This window comes from Saccopteryx bilineata, chromosome 6 (assembly GCF_036850765.1).
Source record: "Saccopteryx bilineata isolate mSacBil1 chromosome 6, mSacBil1_pri_phased_curated, whole genome shotgun sequence".
In the NCBI taxonomy this organism is placed as follows: Eukaryota; Metazoa; Chordata; class Mammalia; order Chiroptera; family Emballonuridae; genus Saccopteryx; species Saccopteryx bilineata.
In genome coordinates this window covers 29,797,783-29,815,818 of record NC_089495.1, presented here as the reverse complement: position 1 = coordinate 29,815,818, position 18,036 = coordinate 29,797,783, and the positions used below count along the sequence as shown (strand labels likewise).

The following is an 18,036-nucleotide window of genomic DNA, read 5'->3' as shown; positions in this document are numbered from 1 at the left end:
GTATAACTCAGAATGTATTCCACTCTCCTCAGTGGAGCCGTGGAATAGGAATTGTTGCATAGGACCAACAGCCATAGCAAACAAAAATTATACTAGTGAAAATCTGTCTCTTTGCAAACTGGATACCTGTCAGCCAGCAAGGACCGGTTTCTTGCCTGTTACTACCATAGGTGAGCACTTTGGACAGTATCTCACCTCTTTACCCAGTGGAACACCCAGCCGACCAGTGTGTGGCTGAAATTTGCCGTTGTATTCACTTGAACTCAGTCTCCAGTCAGAGAAGGTGGTTGCTTGGGTGTTTCATGGGTGATCAGGACAGGCACTGACTCAGCTCTTCCCCTCCCGCCCCAACTAGGAAGGTGGGAGTGCCCGTGGCACCAGTGCAGCGAGTGCGGCGGCGCGGCGGTGGCCTTCTGCGAGTTCTGTCCCCGCTCCTTCTGTAAAGCGCACGAGAAGGGCGCTCTGGCTCCCTCTGCGCTGGAAGGCCGGCTCTGCTGCTCCGAGCATGACCCTGTGGCTCCTGTGTCACCCGAATATTGGAGCAAGATCAAGTGTAAATTAGAATCACAGGATCATGGAGAAGAAGTAAAAGAATAAATGGGCGGTGATTTCCTTTTCTTTTTATTTAAATGAAACAAGGAAAAGCCGAGAGTGAATGGAAATGCGCCCGTGAAAGGAGAGACTGCTGCAGTGACAGGCCCTTGCCAGCAGGGCCCTCCGCAGCGCAGCGCGGCGCAGCGAGGAGGGAGGGGCCGCCCTGCGGGCGGCGGGCGGCGGGGTCTGGCTTTCTGTTTTGTCAGCGTGCTCGGGGATTCTGTTGTGGAGGCTTTGATTCCCTTGGTCCTTTCTTGCCTGTGATTGTGCTTCAATGCCTTTGCAGCGGGAAAAAGAGATGTCTTCGCTTTTAAAGAACAAAGAGAAAAGGAAGTTTTGTTAATGAGATCAAGTCTAGAACGTGTTCCTTGGGTGTAAAAAGCAAAAGCCACCATCATTCCTTTTTATTTTCATTTTTAAAAAATTAAGAAATGTAGTTCAGATAGTCTAATCAGTGTACATGTGTGTGTTTTAAGTAGGAATTGGAGAAAGCCCTCCAGCAAAGGTATGGTGGTCTCTGTATACCTCTTGCCTAGCGTAGGTAGGCTGCCTTCTTTCCACTAAAAAATGTCTTTCATAGTCTTATGGAAGGGTACTATGTAATCAAGTATGGCCTCTTGAAAACAAAATGCCTCAGTGCATTTTACCTGTGCAGTCATCAACCAGGTGGGCTTTGTAATATAACTTTACCTAGAAAGGTATTTATACATAACGTGGTTTTTGGTTTTGTTTTGGGGAAAAAAAGAAATGGGTTTACTTCCTGAGTTTGAAATGTTTTCCATCAACAGCGGCTATTTTGGATGAAGTGTGTTTCTGTGGATATGAATGCATAGTGTTAGAATGGTCGTCCCCATTCCCTGACACTGATGACAAGGCAGCTAAAGGAAGACGAAAGGCACAGACCTAAAAGGTTGGATCCTATAAGCACCATTTTCTGTCACACCCTGGTCTGACTGGGAAAGAATTAAGGACATTCTCTTTTCTGTCTCTGCTTCCTCCCCTAATCAAACATTCCCTTTGTCAGCTGACCCCTAATCAAACATTCCCTTTGTCAGCTGACCCCTCAAGTCATGTTTCCTGCGAAAACTACACAAAGAAATTTTAACTGTATGTGAATAGTTCTTTTTGCTTTAGTTCCTATTGGGGGGCACCCCTAAAAATGACAACAGTTTCTATTTAGCGTTAGCCAGTACTTAAAGTTGCCCGCATTGAAGAAGGGAGAGGATGCCCTGGTCAGGGTGTGAGCGCCACACAAACACACTTCATCTTAGCACTTAGGGAAAGCTCCACGGAAGCAGTGTCAGCAAAGAGTGGTCGGCTGCGGCGCTTGGGTCTCATAGATGCAAGTGCACCAGGATGTCTGTCCACAAAACTCACTTGCTTTTAATGCTTAGGAATATATATATTCCAGTATTCCTTGTATGAAATAATTAGTCATGTCAGACATTGTTGTAACACTGTACTAAGTAGAAGTCTAGAATTAGCTTGAATGAACATTAACTTTCTCTGTGAATTTTGACTGCTTTCAATTGCTGGTACCTGGTAGCATTTCTTTTCCCTGAAGAAGTACCTAGTAACCTTATGAAGGTAGGGAGGGTAGATGCTGTGCCGCATTCCTTCAGTTGTGGTCCGTGTACTTTTTAATTACCAACTTAGAGCTCTTCTCTGGAAAAAGGAAGAGAAGCTGTTTTGTGCCTCTCTTTTTTTGTATATAAATGTGCAATTATACTGGATTTTGTCTTGTAAAAAAATGAAACAAAACAAAAAACACTACATTTCCTTTACTTAAGCTCCTAACTGCCATTTGCCTGACTTGGCAATCAATTCTGAGGTAACTTATTGGGCCCCCAGTAACTCTGTTGATTAGATATGGTCCCAAAAGAAAGAGCGAAATGGAAAATGCTGTGCATGTTACCAACTGCGATTGCTGTAAGTAACGTGAATTACATCTCACCAAAACACTAAACTTTGCTCTTAAACAATTACATAGTTTGATGTCCTTTTAAAAAATAATTTAAGAAAATCTAGGTTTTATCATACTAAAACGTTATTTTATATATGTATATGATAATATTTGCTTTTTTAAACTTACTAACATGAAGGATTTCCTTTAATATTCGAAATACAACTCTTGTTGAAACAGTATCCAACACGAAATCTCCTTGCTTTGTTTTGAACTTAGTGCTGTTTAATATCTGATGACTTTTATATGGTAAGCCAGGGTATATCCTATATATTACAAATACCTTAGGTTTAAGTATTTTTATGCAGCTTCTTTATTGTGTCACGTTTTGTTTGTGTATCTGTAACAAAGCTCTGCTGAGACTTCTTAATCTTTTAAGAGTTTAAAGAGAGGAGAGGGAATGACTAACAGGACTCTGTCACTTCAGAAATCAGGGTAGAAAATAATAACTAACCAACCATGGATCTGGAGTCTTTGTCCAAGAATGTTCTTTAATGGTCTAAAAAGTGGTTTTAGTCAAACCTCCAAAGAGCTCTGCTTACACCTCCGCAGCGCCACTGCGGACCTGGTTCTGCTGTGAAGTTGCGGTTCTGAAGCAGAGAAAGTGCGCTCCAAGAGCGCACAGTATACGTGCACGGTGCTGGCCTGGGCTTCACCAGGAAACACTGCAAGACATTGCGCACTCACGGTCTGAGCTTGGTATCTGTTAACTCCTAAATTTGCATGTGGTCAGAGCAAAATGGTTGGTTTTTATTCTTGTCCAAAAATAACTTAAAGCAGCATGGGATAATGGTGGTCATTTTTTCTTAACCTCATGTTAATTCTTTGGAGGAAGAAGTGAATATAAGAATTTTGATAATCAGCATAGAGCGGCAGAAATTGGATGAGTAACAACAACTAAAGATGAAGTCCTGGGAAAACTTCCAGGCGTTGTGAAGAAGAGGGAGGGGCCGGCCCAAGCGCTGGTGTGAGAAATCCGGAGAGCTGCCTGTGGCCGAGGGGCAGGGCCGGGGCGGGGCAAGCTCGTTCCTGGAAGGCTGAGGCCGCTGGAGGACGAGATTCACTTCTGTAATACAAAGTTAATCACGGCCGGAGTTAGGAGTGAGGTGGAGTTTTATTTTTGTTTGAACAAGTTCCTGTTCTCTGTAAATTCTCAAAAATAATCTGGCCTATGTCATAGAATAGACTGACTTTTAATATCATTGAAATTTGGAGATTTCTGTGTGTTCAAGTTGAATATATCTCAAAACTTAAAAAAAAAACAAAAAAACGGCGGGTAAGGCTTTTCCCAGATCCCTTCTGCCATTTCCAAATATTTGGAAACATGCCTGTAAATAATGTTGTAAAATTCTGAGATAATCATGTAAAGGACTCAGGGCAGGCTCTGGGACAACTTGCTTTCCTGCTTCATGAAGTAGTTTCCTGTTGAGTAGTTTGTTGAATGGCATGTATTCCAATCAGGGTCAAACCCAGATCTGCAGTTTTGGAAACAAACAGGCTAGCTATTACAGAATGTAATCTCTGGACACCCAGCATCTGTTGCTTGTCTTTCATTTCATTTTTAAATACAAAGCTCTTCCTTTAGCATGCACCTTAAAAGTCAAGGTGCTGCCACTTGCTGTGTCCCAACAGGATAAGGAAACAATTTACCGTGGAGTCCTTCCAGCTTGGGAAGCTGACGTCAGGTGTACTTGTACACGGGAAGCAAGACGACACTGGGAAGTTGCTTTATGGGCAATGCAAATTAGACTTGAAATACTTCCTACAAGGGTGGCGCAGCTAGCCACCCTGGAGTTGTCCAAGTTGCTGTAGACATGAAGTGATCATTTGGAATAATTTTCTTTGGCCTAGGGCCACATAGAATTGGTCCCTGGTTATTTGTAAACAAAAAGGAGAACTTGCTTCCATTTTCAGATAGGCTAGGGAATAGATGTCATTAGACAGCTTTGTCATGTATTAACAAATACTGAAAAGTTGGAATTTGTATATACTGAAATATACCAACTTTTCTCTGGGGCGGGGCGCAGGGAGGAAGGGGGTATGGTAGGGAGGGGATGAGAATGTTTACCGCAGGTACGAAGTAGTCACTTTAACACTGAGACCTCTGCCTCATTGAATTCAGGTTTTTTAAGTACTTGAAAGTATTCCGATTCTCCTTATTTTAACAGTTATTTTAAAAATTATGAAGTAGAAAGCATTTTTTTTTTGTATACTGTTTTGAAAATAAATGGCCTAGTCTCTTATCCTCTTCCACTTGGATTGAAGGTGAAGTTCTGTAAATGGGAGAGCGTGTTCACAGTACATATCGCAGATTTAATGTATACATTTGAGGGAGAGACTCCTGCATGGGATACCAGCAGCTTTTTTACAAATGTCTCTTATATATGTACTTTGTCATTGTGTCAGTCTAAGCACCTCTTTCCTTTCCCTGTGTAGGAAAAATTTAGAAATTTGCACTTGTTATACTCCTGAAATAGTGGGTGTAACCTGTGTGTTTCAAAAACCATTTCCATTCTTTTTTCGTCAGTCCATTGCTTAAGTGACAAGTTCAGGTGCTTGTGGCACATAGGTATGAAGGAGGAGGAGGGAATTACCTGTCCTCTGAAAGTTATTAGCATGTAAGTAAGTAAGGGAAAAAATGAGTAGTTGCCAAAGTCATGTATTCAGTTCTTAGTTTTCTTATGTGACATTACTGCATCTGCATATTGGCAAGAGAGTACCCTCAGGTCCCATACTCCCCTTCCCTACCTGCCACAGACTTCTGATATGTGCAAATGGCTCTCAGAATCCATCAGATTACCTGGATTAGGTATTTATAAAGTATCTTGTCAGTTTAGATGTGTACTGGATGAAATTTACTTTTACTTGTTATTTATATTGCTCTTTATTTCATTTGTGCTGTCACATACCCTGTGTTAAAAAAGAAAATCACTGCCCTGGCCAGTTAGCTCGGTTGGTAGAGCATCATCCTGAAGTATAGAGGTTGCCAGTTCGATCCCTGGTCAGGGCACATACAGGAACAGATCGATGGTCCTGTCTCTCTCACTCTCTCCTTTTCTCTCTCGCTAAAATCAATAAATAAAAATTTTTAAAAAAGATTATTATTGCCACAGACAACCAAGATGCCAAGTGATGATTACAACTGACTAATGATGATTCTTTTTATATACAAGGGTGTGTGAATAATTGGAATTGATACAAATTCATTTGTACCCACTTGTGATATTGCACAACAAACGCAGATACCTAGATTGTTATCTTTTCCTTGTGATCTTGATAACAACCTTTGTAGATTGGTTATTTCTGTACTTTTGTTTATCTGTAATAAACTTTGTAGATTCTGTGATATGTTATTTTGCCTAAATCACTTGAGACTTGAGTCTTTAATAACAAAACAAATATTCACTAAAGTCAATCTCTTTTGAGTTTCTGTGATTTGGCTAGAAGAAGCTCAACACTAAGGGATTAGTGTTCGTTTTCCCTGGGGATGTTCCACTAGGGCATTACTGTATATTGACTTGACATTGCCACAGACTTCAAGATATATGATATTTTGGGGATTTTGTTGGTTGGCCTATGTTTTATTGCATAGTGTGAAATGTGCAAAGCTTGGTTAACCTGTATATAGCTAGCTTATTGTTGACTAGTTATCGTGTATTTAGGATTGCCTGTAATATTTAAACTGCTTACTGCTGTGTGTGCTGGTAGGAACGTATAATTTTGTTGTATTTACCGAAATGTTGCCTTTTTTATTTTACAAATATTTTGGAATTAAAATGTGTTGGGGTTTTTGTTTTGTTTTGTTTCGTTTCAGGGTTTTTTTTTTCTTTTCTTTTTTTTCTTTTTTCTTTTGGCTTCCATGAGAATTTGGAAAGGTTTTTAATGACATTCCACTGATTTCAGATTTTGCTTGAGATTGACTTCAATAAATTGTCCTGTATGTTCCAAATTAAATAATGTGGACTTGTTCATTGCCTGTAGTTTCCTGCTATAACTCACTGGGCCAGAAGCCTTCATGGGAGGGAGGGGACCCAGCTGTGCTGCTGCATGACCCATATGTCTACCCTCAGTCAGTGAGGACTGCAGCACAGCCAGTCCTATAAAGAGCTAAGTACATCCTTCTTCAAAATGCTAGGCTGCTAATAAACTTGGACCTGGAATGCAGGGCGTTTGTTTTGTGTTCGTAGAGGAAAGGTCCTTAGAGAATGTTGCTACTTGCTTTGGTGTTGAGAATATCTAGGCCTTGGTTAGTTGGCGAAGAACATGACCGGGAGATCGTTGTCCCTTTCATCCCACTGGTTTATCAGAGAAATGGCCTGCTGCTTGGCTGGACACCGGGAGCCGAATGTACCAGAGCACTGCATTGCTTGCTTTCCGTTCCTTGCTAGGTGACGTTAGAACCCGAGCTGCCACTAACTGCACTTCCTGGACTGCTGACCTCCCCTGCCTGCAGTTCCCCGAGTGTCCGCCAGCCGCGCTGACAGCAGCGGATCCGGCCTCCCGGCGGCGGCCCTCGCGTCCCTGCAGCGGCTGCCACGTCAGCGCGCATCTGTCCCGGGCTGTGCGGCGGCATGGGCCGGATGGGGAAGGCAGCGGCGGCGGTCTTCGGGGCCGAACTGGCCGTGCGGCTCGCGTTGTTCGTGGCTTTCCTGTAAGCAGTTTGCGAATCAGACCCCAGGGCCCGACACCCTCTTGCACAGACCGGACTGAAGGGTCTCGGGGCCCCGCCCCCGCGGTCGGGTTCTTCCGTGGGAAGCCAAGAGGAAGCAAACCAACAAGCTCTGCACTCTTTTGTTTCCCTTTAGGGTAACAGAGCTTCTCCCTCCCTTCCAGAGGCTTATCCAGCCAGAGGAGATGTGGCTTTATCGGAATCCTTATGTGGAAGCAGAATATTTCCCTACGAAGCCCATGTTTGTGCGTGGAGAACTAGCCCTTCCTTTGCCCCGTAATACTTAGTACTGAAGCTTTAATTGCTGGGAAGCGAAAGTGCTCATTCTGGCTTCAAAGTGGTCTTTGTAGGGAACTGATGACTCCTTTGGTTGATGTGCTAAAGATTTTGCTTCCTAATATTTAAGATCCAGATTTAGAAAGCAGATGTCAGTGTGTTTCAGCTCAGATGTTCTGTGAGCTCTGTTCCTTAGGATGGCCTGGGGAACTGGCCGTTTACAATAGTGCTCTTGTTACTGGTAGAAATGCCTGTGCCCAATTAACCCACAGACACTGTGATGGCTAATTATCTTTCCTGGGATGGGATAGGCTAGGTAGGATACAAGAGTTCTGTCACTTCCGTTCCTCTTCCCTATGGGAGCTTCTTTAACAACTAGTTTTGTGGTTTGGTTTGGTTTGAACCTTTGACATGTTCTGGTTCAGGTCATTGCATTTCTCTCTCCGCTGTCTCTGATCCTCCTGGCCAAATGTCTCAAGAAGGCAGACACAGAAGACAGCAAACAAGCCTGCCTGGGTAAGAGTTAACCCTGACTGGTGTCTTGTCTTAGTGAGGCAGGAATGAGCTGTATCCTCAGTGTGTGGAGGCCAGAGTTCTGTTCTTGAAGTCATTATATCTGGCTTGCACCCCACTTGTTATGCTGGTATGAGACAGAAAAGTAGTCCTGTAAGAGCTTGGTTAACCCCACAGATATGCCTAAATGCCCTGGGTGATTTGTACCTTGGAAATGTCTTCAGCCTAATACAGAAGTTCTCCCTGTGCTACAACAAAGCAGTCAGTCATTGGGGGCCAGGATTATTCTTACCCTCAGCACTGGCTGGAGCTGCCCTTCCTCTAGCTCAGAAAGGCGTGGCTGCTGTCTTACTGAGACAATGACTGACCATACTGTTCCTCATAGGCAGAAGTCACTAACGGTGACTGTCTTTGCTTCCCAGCTGCCAGCCTTGCCCTGGTTCTGAATGGTGTCTTTACCAACACAATAAAACTGATAGTGGGGAGGTAAGTGACAAGTCACCCCGGTGTCCGTCTCACCTTGGCAGGAGAGATGGCTAATGGCACTCCAGCACTCATCATTCTTCTTCCCCTTTTCTTCTGTACTCTCAGCCTAGTCTTTCCTCCTTTAACACATTCTCCCTTCTCTGTACTTCAGTCCTGCAGGGGACACTGGGCTCTTTTTGACCCCAAACAGTATTTCCCCAACAACCACAGCAGTGTCAGTGTTCTCTAGACCAGTGGTCCCCACCCTTTTTTGGGCCACGGACCAGTTTAATGTCAGAAAATATTTTCACGGACTGGCCTTTAGGGTGGGACGGATAAATGTATCTCGTGACCAAGACAAGCGTCAAGAGTGAGTCTTAGACAGATGTAACAGAGGGAATCTGGTCATTTTTAAAAATAAAACATTGTTCAGACTTAAAGATAAATGAAACAGAAATAGTGTAAGTTATTTAGCCTTTCTCTGCGGACCGGTACTGCCCCGCGGCCCTGGGGTTAGGGGCCACTGCTCTATCTAGGCCACCCAGTGAAGCTGCACTGTGACTTGCCATTTGCCCTAAGAGTAATCACGTTTTTTGTGCCCCCCCAAATAAAATGTTGATCCTATAAATAAGACTTTTCTCTTAGTGGTGACTATCGCAATCCAATCTCATTATTCTGCCCGGGACACTATTTGACCAGCAGTTAACAGGATTATTGATGTCTGACACACCAGAATATAATCTCTGGAGTTGTAAATGAGCTCTGTTCAGACCATGTTCATTTCTTCTAGGCCACGCCCAGACTTCTTCTACCGCTGCTTCCCTGATGGGCAAGCCAGTTCTGACCTGATGTGCACAGGGGACAAGGACGTGGTGAATGAGGGCCGTAAGAGCTTCCCTAGTGGACATGCTTCCTGTATGCATACCTTGTGGACTCTACTATACTTTTTTGGGATCACTGAATTTAACATAGGGAGCTTGTGAGGATGGGATCCTCTCATTACTCTTGTTCTTATATCTAGAAATTGGAAAACCCCACACTCTTTCTTGAAGAATCCCAAGATTTCACAAGCCTGAGCCTCAAATGTTAGGGTCAGTAGTCAAGAATAGAGGAGGTAGTTTATTTACCTTCATGAACATTTATTGCATTATTTGCTAGATTCTACAATCTTGTACTAGTAAAAAATATTAACTAACCTTTGACACTATGTGTTAGGTGTTTTAGGAAGTATTTTAGATTCTTAACTCATTTAACACTGTCCTAGTCCAGTGAAGTGGATATTGTTATTTTGATTCTCATTTATATATGAGAAAACTAAGGCAGTAAGAAGTAACCTGCCCAAAGTCATACAACTAGTATTCCAAAAACTATTCTTAGGATAAATATTACTAATTTGGGGACACAAAATCAAGTCCTTTATTTTTCCCTTCATTTCCCTCACCCTCATAATCAGCGTGTACTCCAGTGGAACACAAAAAAGGAGATAACACATGTTCATGTCCCCTGACCTCCTCCTTGCAGATTAGTGAGGTAGCTGCCCTTAAAACACATACACTTAAATGTTTCTTCTCTTCTAGTTGCATTTGCTGGTCTGGCCTTCACTTCCTTCTACCTGGCAGGGAAGTTACACTGCTTCACCCCACAGGGCCGTGGGGAATCTTGGAGGTTCTGTGCCTTTCTCTCCCCTCTGCTTTTTGCAACTGTGATTGCACTGTCCCGCACCTGTGACTACAAGCATCACTGGCAAGGTAAGCAGGGTATTTATGCCGTGGAAGCTTCCATGTGTCACTCATCACTTTATTCCTAGCACATGGAGACACTAAGTATCTGCTGAGTGAATAAACAAATGAGTTTAGGAGGGTCTGAGTTCTGTACTAAGAGTATGCATTTATAACTATCCGGGAGATAGAAAGTATAAGTTACCTTTCAAAGAGATTACCAAGAAGTAATGCCCTAAGGTTTCCATTATTTTGAAGCATCATAAATTCAGAATAAATTCTAAGAAATGTTTTATAACAAACCTCAAAGCTCAGTTTACTTAATGGTTGTTATTGCTGTTCCATTGATTTGAGAGAGGAAGCAAGGGGAGGAAGAGAAGAGGGAAAGAGAGCGAGAGAGAGAGAGAGAGAAGCATCAACTCATTCCATTTAGCTGTGCACTCACTGGTTGTTTCCCCTATGTGCTGACGGGGGATGGAACCTGAGACCTAGGTGTGCCAGGCATATGCACTGTGCCACCCAGCCAGGGCAATTACTTACTGGCTTAAAATAAAAATCAAGTTCTTTGTCATGAGATTTTGTTCAGAAAGGAAACTGAAATTCAAGAAAACATAAAATTATAAGTCTAATTAAACCAAAGAAAACTCAGTTGAATGATACAGTAAAACATCCACATTATATATCTTCACAGAAAACCCACAATTTAAAAAAAATGACAGGTTTTTGATAAGTCCTTACACCTATTTTAAAGAATAAACTAATTTATTCCTTCCTCTAGAACTCTTTAAATGGTGAAAAACAATGAAAATTAATAGCATGAAGTGAATCTTTACTATTCTTCTGAATTAAAACACACATCAATCTAGTATACCTGGAAAAAGGCTTCTTATACTTACTTATCAAAAGATGTATTTTGATTTGGTGTTTAGAAAACGATCTAATAAAGATAACCCTGCGGCCCTGGCCCGGTTGGCTCAGCGGTAGAGCGTCTGCCTGGCGTGTGGGAGACCCGGGTTCGATTCCCGGCCAGGGCACATAGGAGAAGCGCCCATTTGCTTCTCCACACCCTCCTCCTTCCTCTCTGTCTCTCTCTTCCCCTCCCGCAGCCAAGGCTCCATTGGAGCAAAGATGGCCCGGGTGCTGGGGATGGCTCCTTGGCCTCTGCCCCAGGCGCTAGAGTAGCTCTGGTCTCGGCAGAGCGACACCCTGGAGGGGCAGAGCATCGCACCCTGGTGGGCGTGCCGGGTGGATCCTGGTCGGGCGCATGCGGGAGTCTGTCTGTCTCTCCCTGTTTCCAGCTTCAGAAAAAAAATAAAAAAAGATAACCCTGCAAACTATAGGATGAAACTGAGAAAACCTTGAACCTGGGTTTTTGCAGCCCAAACAATTAGAGTAACATGGAGGGCCAAGTTCTCTATACTCTGTGCTGTCTGATGTGACTTAAGAGTCTAATATGTTTTAAGAAAAGACTTTATCTCCTCTCTTCAGATGTACTAGTTGGATCCATGATCGGCCTGACATTTGCTTATGTCTGTTACCGGCAGTATTACCCTCCTCTGACTGACGCAGAATGCCATAAACCATTTCACAGCAGCCCTGCACTTCCCACTACACAAAAGAAGTCTAGTGATCCTTATCGTTTTGAGACTTAGAATTGGAGCTACCTCAATGGAGAATACATAGGTGAATCAGCCCCTCCTATCTGGACCATGGTAAGACAAGAACTTCTTACTTTTTGACCTCTTAAGAGGTGCAAGTAAGGACATCAGCGCTTCATCTGCTTCCATATGATTTTGCCATTTTGCCTGTGCTTACATGGATTTGTCATGAGGAGTCAAGGATCTTTGTCATGATGGTATGCCACCCATCCCAACAGTCCTCCAAAAGCTTATGAATCTGGTCTATCAGATTGGTATCCCAAGATCTACAGTGTTTTTACATTTAAATGCCATTCTTAGAAAGATCTTGTCACAAAGCAGCCTTTATTTATATAGCGCCACTTTGGCCTAGAAGCTGGAGTTAATTCTCAAAACTTCATTTCCTGTACCTTAAAATCTTAAAATTTAGGGCACGACCAACTAAATCATTTTGGTTGTTTCACTTTCTCTCATGACAGTCCCATCAAGCCATAAATAGGAAAGTGTCCATTTCTGGCTAGTTTACCACTGTATCCAAGTCCAACTAGATAATGCTGCTCATTTTTAATACTGTAGGTATAAATGATTTGTCAGATTACTAAGTGAACACAATAAAAAAAGAAACTGGTTAGGGCTGTGGTTTCAGCACCAACAACTGATTCCTGTTTCTCCCTCATTTGCCTCCACTGTACTCCTGAGCCTCTCCCCTCCCTCATGGCTGCCCACATGTGTCAACTCAACCAACTGGCCAAGGCAGGAGAGGAAAATCCCAGATATCATCTGGAGCAGTGGTCCCCAACCTTTTTTGGGCCACGGACTGGTTTAATGTCAGAAAATATTTTCACAGACCGGCCTTTAGGGTGGGACGGATAAATGCATAAAATAAAATTATACAACTGGCGTAAAAACTGTGGTATTTTTAAATAGAATTGTTGAACTTACAAGACAGGCGTCAAGAGTGAGTCTTAGACGGATGTAACAGAGGGAATCTGGTCATTTTTTAAAAATAAAACATCATTTATTTTTATAAATAAAACGAAAATAATGTAAGTTATTTATTCTTTCTCTGCAGACCGGTACCAAATGGCCCAAGGACCAGTACCGGTCCGCGGCCCAGGGTTTGGGGACCACTGATCTGGAGGACAAATAAGTATTTTCTGTCCCTCCTTCACAATGAGCCATAAGGGACAATGATGAGATATAAGAACTGATGCTATAGTATCTGCAACTACTTTTCTCTTTATGGAGAGCATATGTTAAATGTGATCTTGTCATATGTATTTCTTTCTGTAACATATTTTCAATGTATCTTTTTCCTTTAGTAAATGTGATATTCAAATAAAATGGTGAATGTGCTTTTTTTGTACTCAACTACCATTCGAGAACTGGAACATTTTCAGAGGTAAACATCGGTTTCGCCATCTGACATAAGTGATTCAACTATAGCAGTGGCTGATGATTATAAATACCAAAGGACAGTCTCAGTATTTACCTTACAATGTTGTGCTGTGAATTCTGAACTATATTTGCCTATGACAATGAAAACACAAGTCAAAAGAAAAGAATTTGAGCCTGACCAGGTGGTGGCGCAGTGGCTAGAGCATCAGATTGGGACTCAGAGGACTCAGGTTCGAAACCTTAAGGTCGCTGGCTTGAGCAAGGGGTCACTCACTCTGCTGTAGCCCCCCCTCCCCATCAGAGCACATATGAGAAAGCAATCAATGAACAACTAAGGAGCCGCAACAAAGAATTGATGCTTCTCATCTCTCTTCCTTCCTGCTTGTGTGTCCCTTCTCTCTCTCCTTGTCTCTCTCACTTAAAAAAAGAGGGAAAGAGAAAAGAATTTGTATCAGTTCTTTGCTCAAAACTTCCATTTTTGTAACTGTTTAGTAATTCATAGGGGAAGAGAAAATGGTTTTTGTACTGATTTTCTTTATCATGGATGAACCAGGTAACAGTAGGCAACAGGTCAATACGGTTTTATTTCAGTATGCCCTCGAATTTTAAATATAATCATGTAAAAAAAATATTTCAAAAGGTGCAATATCAGAAAGCTAATCTGTGCTATTAATCTTTTCATGCATACAATCTCTTTTGCCAAAATAAGCAATACCAATTATGGACTTGGGAATATACATAAAATGACACTACCAGAGTTTAAAAATAAGCTCGGTTAAGAGATTACACATGATAACAACAAATAGTGCAAACATACAAAAACCTCCCTCCAATTGATGTGCCAACAGTAATCAAGGCTCAGCTACAAGAGAAGCGTGTACACAGCCCACATGGGGCACACCTGCAGCACCCAGTTCAGGTGAACCAGGACACCCTCTACATTAGGCCACTCTACCAAGCCCTGGAGATGCAGCAGCTCTAATACACAGAAACCACCACAGTGAAGCTACCAAAATGAGACAGAGAAACATGCCCCAAATGAACGAAAGAACAAAACACCAGAAAAAGAACTAAACAAAATGGAGACAAGCAACCTAGATGCAAATTATAAGGATGCTCAATGAACTTAGGGGAAGAATAGATGAACTTAGTAAGAACTTCAACAGCATAAAAAAGGACATGGATACCATAAAAAAGTACCGGTCAGAAATAAAGTATACACTAACTGGGAATCAACAGTACAGTCGATGAAGCCAAGAAATCTGCTATTTGGAATATAAAGAAGCCAAAAACCACCAATCAGAACAGCAAAAATAACCAACATTAGCATCATGAGGGTGCTGGAAAACCTATTTGAAAAAAATGACAGAAGATTTCTCTAACTTGGTGAAGAAAATAGACATATAGGTCTAGGAAGCTCAGAGTCCCAAATAAGATGAACCCAAAGAGGCCCACACCAAGATACATCATAATTAAAATGCAAAAGGTTCAGGGCAGAATCTTAAAAGCAACAAAAGAACAGCAGTTAGTAACTTATGAGGGAGCTCCCATAAGACTGTCAGCTGATTTCTCAACAGAAACTTTAGGCCAGAAGGGACTGGCAAGAAATTCTTCAACATGAGCAAAAGGAGGACCTACAACCAAGACTACTCTACCTGGCAAAGCTGTCATTTAGAATCGAAGGACCGCCCTGTCCGGATAGGTCAGTGGTTAGAGCATTGTCCTGGAGCACAGAGTTGCTGGTTCAGTTCCAGTCAGGGCACAGGCAGGAACAGATGAATATCCCTGTTGGTCTTTCCCCCACTCCCTCCCTCCCTCTCTCTTGAAAATAAAAATTTTTTTAAATGTCCAAAACTGTAGTAAATTAAAGGGGGAAAAAAAAGAATTGAGGACAGATAAAGAGCTTCCCAGAGGAGAAAAAAGTTAAAGGAGTTCATCACCACTAAATCAGTATTAATGTTAAAGGATCTTCCTTAAGAAGAAGGAAAAAAAGAGAAAATATATGAATAAAATGGCAATAAATACATATCAACAATTGAATCTAAAAAAAATGAACAAGCCAAATCGGACAAGGATTGAGGAGATGGGTGAGGGGCGGGAGGATTAAGAAGTACAGATTGGTGTTACAAAACAGTCATGAGGATGGAAAATACAGCCTAGGGGACAGTCATTCACAGCCATGACAGGTATGCAATTTATCAGGATGGTCACTCAGTAAGATACATAATGTCTAATCGTTGTGTTGTACACCTGTGTATGGCAACTGTAAGTGAAAAATAAAAAATGATTTAAAAAATATATACAACTAAATAAAGGAGTTGAATCTTCTTAGAGATTCCAGGCTGAGGAATCAAAGTATTCTTTTTTTTTTAATATTTTATTTATTCATTTTAGAGAGGAGAGGGAGGGAGAGAGAAAGAGAGGAGAGACAGAGAGAGAGAAGGGGGGGAGGAGCTGGAAGCATCAACTCCCATATGTGCCTTGACCAGGCAAGCCCAGGGTTTCGAACCGGCGACCTCAGCATTTCCAGGTCCACGCTTTATCCACTGCGCCACCACAGGTCAGGCCAAAGTATTCTTTTATGTGCCAGCATGCCAAGGCCCCAAAGCTCCAAGACAACATTAGCTTTTTGTTCAAGACCTCACCATATGAAATCTTTTCATCTGGCTGTTGGTTGAACAAAAAATAAGCACACCTGTTCTTTCTGGAGATTTGGAAACATTACAAAAAGATACAAGAAAAATGATCACGTCATTAAGAACCAAGGGTTTGTTTCTAAGACTAGTTGATGCTGACCAGAACGTAACTGTCCTGAGGGTTTAATGATCAAGGGAGTGGGTGCGCAAGGAAGGAGAGAAGCAGGTTTGGGTGTTCTTACATTGACAGGTGATTGTAGAACAGCCTGATGGAAGAGATGCCCCGGCAAGGTCGGGAAAAGGGGTGGAGCTCCACGCCCTCTACTGCTGCTCCTCTCTCCCTGCAAAGTCCACGTGCTCCCCACCCAGACGCTCTCCAAATCCAGCAGAACTTCCTCTGTTTGGTGTCACTTAAGAGTCTATTTGACATCCCTTTGATCATCATTTTAAAATGTTTTGTTATTTCCAGCCAGAAAGACATCCACTGATGTCTTTTTGATTAGAATGCTGATTAGAATGCTTATTTGTATTTTCTTCTAGATGTTTAACTTTTAGAAAAAAGTTGCTTTTTATTTTTAATGAAGTATATGCTTGCCAAAATACTAGTGAATTAAAATGTAAATATGGTGACTTCTTTGTATAATTACAAGCAGGACTAGTACAGAGATGACTGGTTTCATAATATGTAGTCCTGTGAAACAACCATTCTCACTCAGCATAACTGTGTATAAAGATACCGCCTGACCTGTGGTGGCGCAGTGGATAAAGTGTTGACCTGGAATGCTGAGGTCGCCAGTTCAAAACCCTGCACTTGTCTGGTCAAGGCACATATGGGAGTTGTTACTTCCAGCTCCCCCCCCTCTAAAAAATGAATAAAATAAATAATAAACACACACACACACTGATTCAGCTACTAAGGAAAGAAAGGGAAACTAAGAGACAATTTTGCTGTCCACTTCAGAAGATGTTGAAATTGGTAGATCCTGAGATATTTTAAAATTTCTACCTATAAGTCATTTGTCTTTGTTACTTTTCTTTAAAAAGCTGTACAATTACAAGAATAAATATTTCAGTTTCCAGAGGGGGAAAAAATTAAGCTTATTACGTAGTACATAACCATGATAATACCACAGGTAGATAAAGAAGATATAAAGCTCTTTTACAGCTGCCTGCTCCTCACCACCAGGAAAGAAACACTTATTAGTGTAAGTAGTGGTTTATCTAGCTATCCAGTTATACTGTTTATCTTTGGTTATAAAAACATACTCTTGCTTGTCCTTTGGTTTACTCCTAAATAGTACCAATTGTGCTAATATGAAGAGCAAAAGCCTTCCCTGTAATATATATTGAATGCTACTTAATTCTCAATAACCCTTATTTCAAACTCAGATTTACATATGAAGAATATAAAGTACTCAGTTTATCTGAAACTGTTTAGTAGTTTGGTCAGTATTAGTGCATAAGTAGACAGAGAAAGGCCCGGCTCTGACCTGTTCCCCAACCTCACCTCTACCTCCTCTAAGGTGACAATAACTGACCGTCCCCCCCTTTTCTTTCCAGTAAGGGATAAAAGCCACTGTCATCAAAGGGATGGCTTAAGTGCACATTAAATGCCAGTGCTTTTGATACCATGATGCATTTATCAAAAAAACAACAACAAAAAACACAGCTGGCCTGCCTATGCCCCTCGGTGGCCTGTAGAAATCTAAGAGGAGTGTATCACAAAGAAAACTGCAAAGACAACAACAAACTCTGAAGGACGAGAAAAAATACCTACAGCAAAGTGGTGAGCCGATTCCTTGGAAAAAATTAGCCTACACTCCTTCACCTGTTTTCTTCCAGGCACATCCCACTTTTGCATGTTCTGTCACTCACTGCAGTAGCTGTTCATTGGCCCCTAGAGGCACAAGGTTTTCTTTCAGAATAAAGAAACACTTCCTCCAGGCTGTGCTGACTGAGCAGGGGTAAGGACCTCAGCTGAGTCTGAGGAGCTGAATATATGTGCCTCTCCTTGTCCTGTGTGTGGCAGGATGACAGCAAGCACATGTATGAGACTGCTGCCTCACTCTGAGCCTAAAAAACAAAAAGGAAAAGGAAAGAAACATTTCCCGCTAGCCAAACCTACCTGCTCAGCCACCAGTCTGCGTGAGCCTTTTAAATAAGCCTC

General features: G+C 42.1%; 3 protein-coding genes and 1 non-coding gene across 14 annotated transcripts in view; 3 read left to right on the top strand and 1 right to left on the bottom strand.

Moving 5' to 3' along the window:
- Positions 1 to 2,252, top strand: part of NSD3 (nuclear receptor binding SET domain protein 3) — a 149,174-nt gene extending 146,922 nt beyond the window's left edge. For all 6 annotated transcript variants that reach the window (XM_066235549.1, XM_066235550.1, XM_066235544.1 and 3 more), the window contains one exon: positions 356 to 2,252. In XM_066235549.1, coding sequence (XP_066091646.1) covers positions 356 to 597 — 242 coding nt within the window. In that variant the 3' untranslated portion in view covers positions 598 to 2,252. The remainder of the gene's footprint in view (positions 1 to 355) is intronic.
- Positions 773 to 18,036, bottom strand: part of DDHD2 (DDHD domain containing 2) — a 41,249-nt gene continuing 23,985 nt past the window's right edge. Inside the window, exon 19 of one of the 4 annotated variants that reach the window (XR_010726079.1) lies at positions 773 to 901. The gene's annotated coding sequence lies outside the window, so the exon portion shown is untranslated. Of the gene's footprint in view, positions 902 to 2,185; positions 3,624 to 13,798; positions 17,943 to 18,036 lie in introns of those variants that run through there. The other 3 variants (XM_066235553.1, XR_010726078.1, XR_010726080.1) reach the window with 3 other exon arrangements.
- Positions 3,621 to 14,454, top strand: PLPP5 (phospholipid phosphatase 5). Of its 3 annotated transcripts, XM_066235569.1 has the most exons (7): positions 7,002 to 7,208; positions 7,363 to 7,471; positions 7,928 to 8,018; positions 8,438 to 8,501; positions 9,271 to 9,395; positions 10,058 to 10,228; positions 11,687 to 14,454. In XM_066235569.1, exons 1-7 carry the CDS (start codon positions 7,129 to 7,131, stop codon positions 11,848 to 11,850), a joined length of 804 nt encoding a protein of 267 aa, XP_066091666.1. In that variant the 5' UTR covers positions 7,002 to 7,128; the 3' UTR covers positions 11,851 to 14,454. The 3 variants fall into 3 exon arrangements, with proteins under 3 accessions (XP_066091667.1, XP_066091665.1, XP_066091666.1); XM_066235570.1 differs by lacking the exon at positions 7,363 to 7,471 and having other exon boundaries at positions 3,621 to 7,208; positions 11,743 to 14,454; XM_066235568.1 differs by lacking the exon at positions 7,363 to 7,471 and having other exon boundaries at positions 3,621 to 7,208.
- Positions 17,811 to 17,945, top strand: LOC136309865 (small nucleolar RNA SNORD94). Its single transcript, XR_010726495.1, has one exon. It is a non-coding gene; the product is annotated as a small nucleolar RNA SNORD94 (small nucleolar RNA).

Bases quoted from the DNA above. Each gene is read 5' to 3' on its own strand.
- PLPP5 (XM_066235568.1), top strand. From the start codon at position 6,903: ATGTACCAGAGCACTGCATTGCTTGCTTTCCGTTCCTTGCTAGGTGAC. The intron at 9,396-10,057 runs GTATGCATACCT...CTTCTCTTCTAG, and splicing joins CCCTAGTGGACATGCTTCCT to TTGCATTTGCTGGTCTGGCC. The intron at 10,229-11,686 runs GTAAGCAGGGTA...TCCTCTCTTCAG, and splicing joins CTACAAGCATCACTGGCAAG to ATGTACTAGTTGGATCCATG.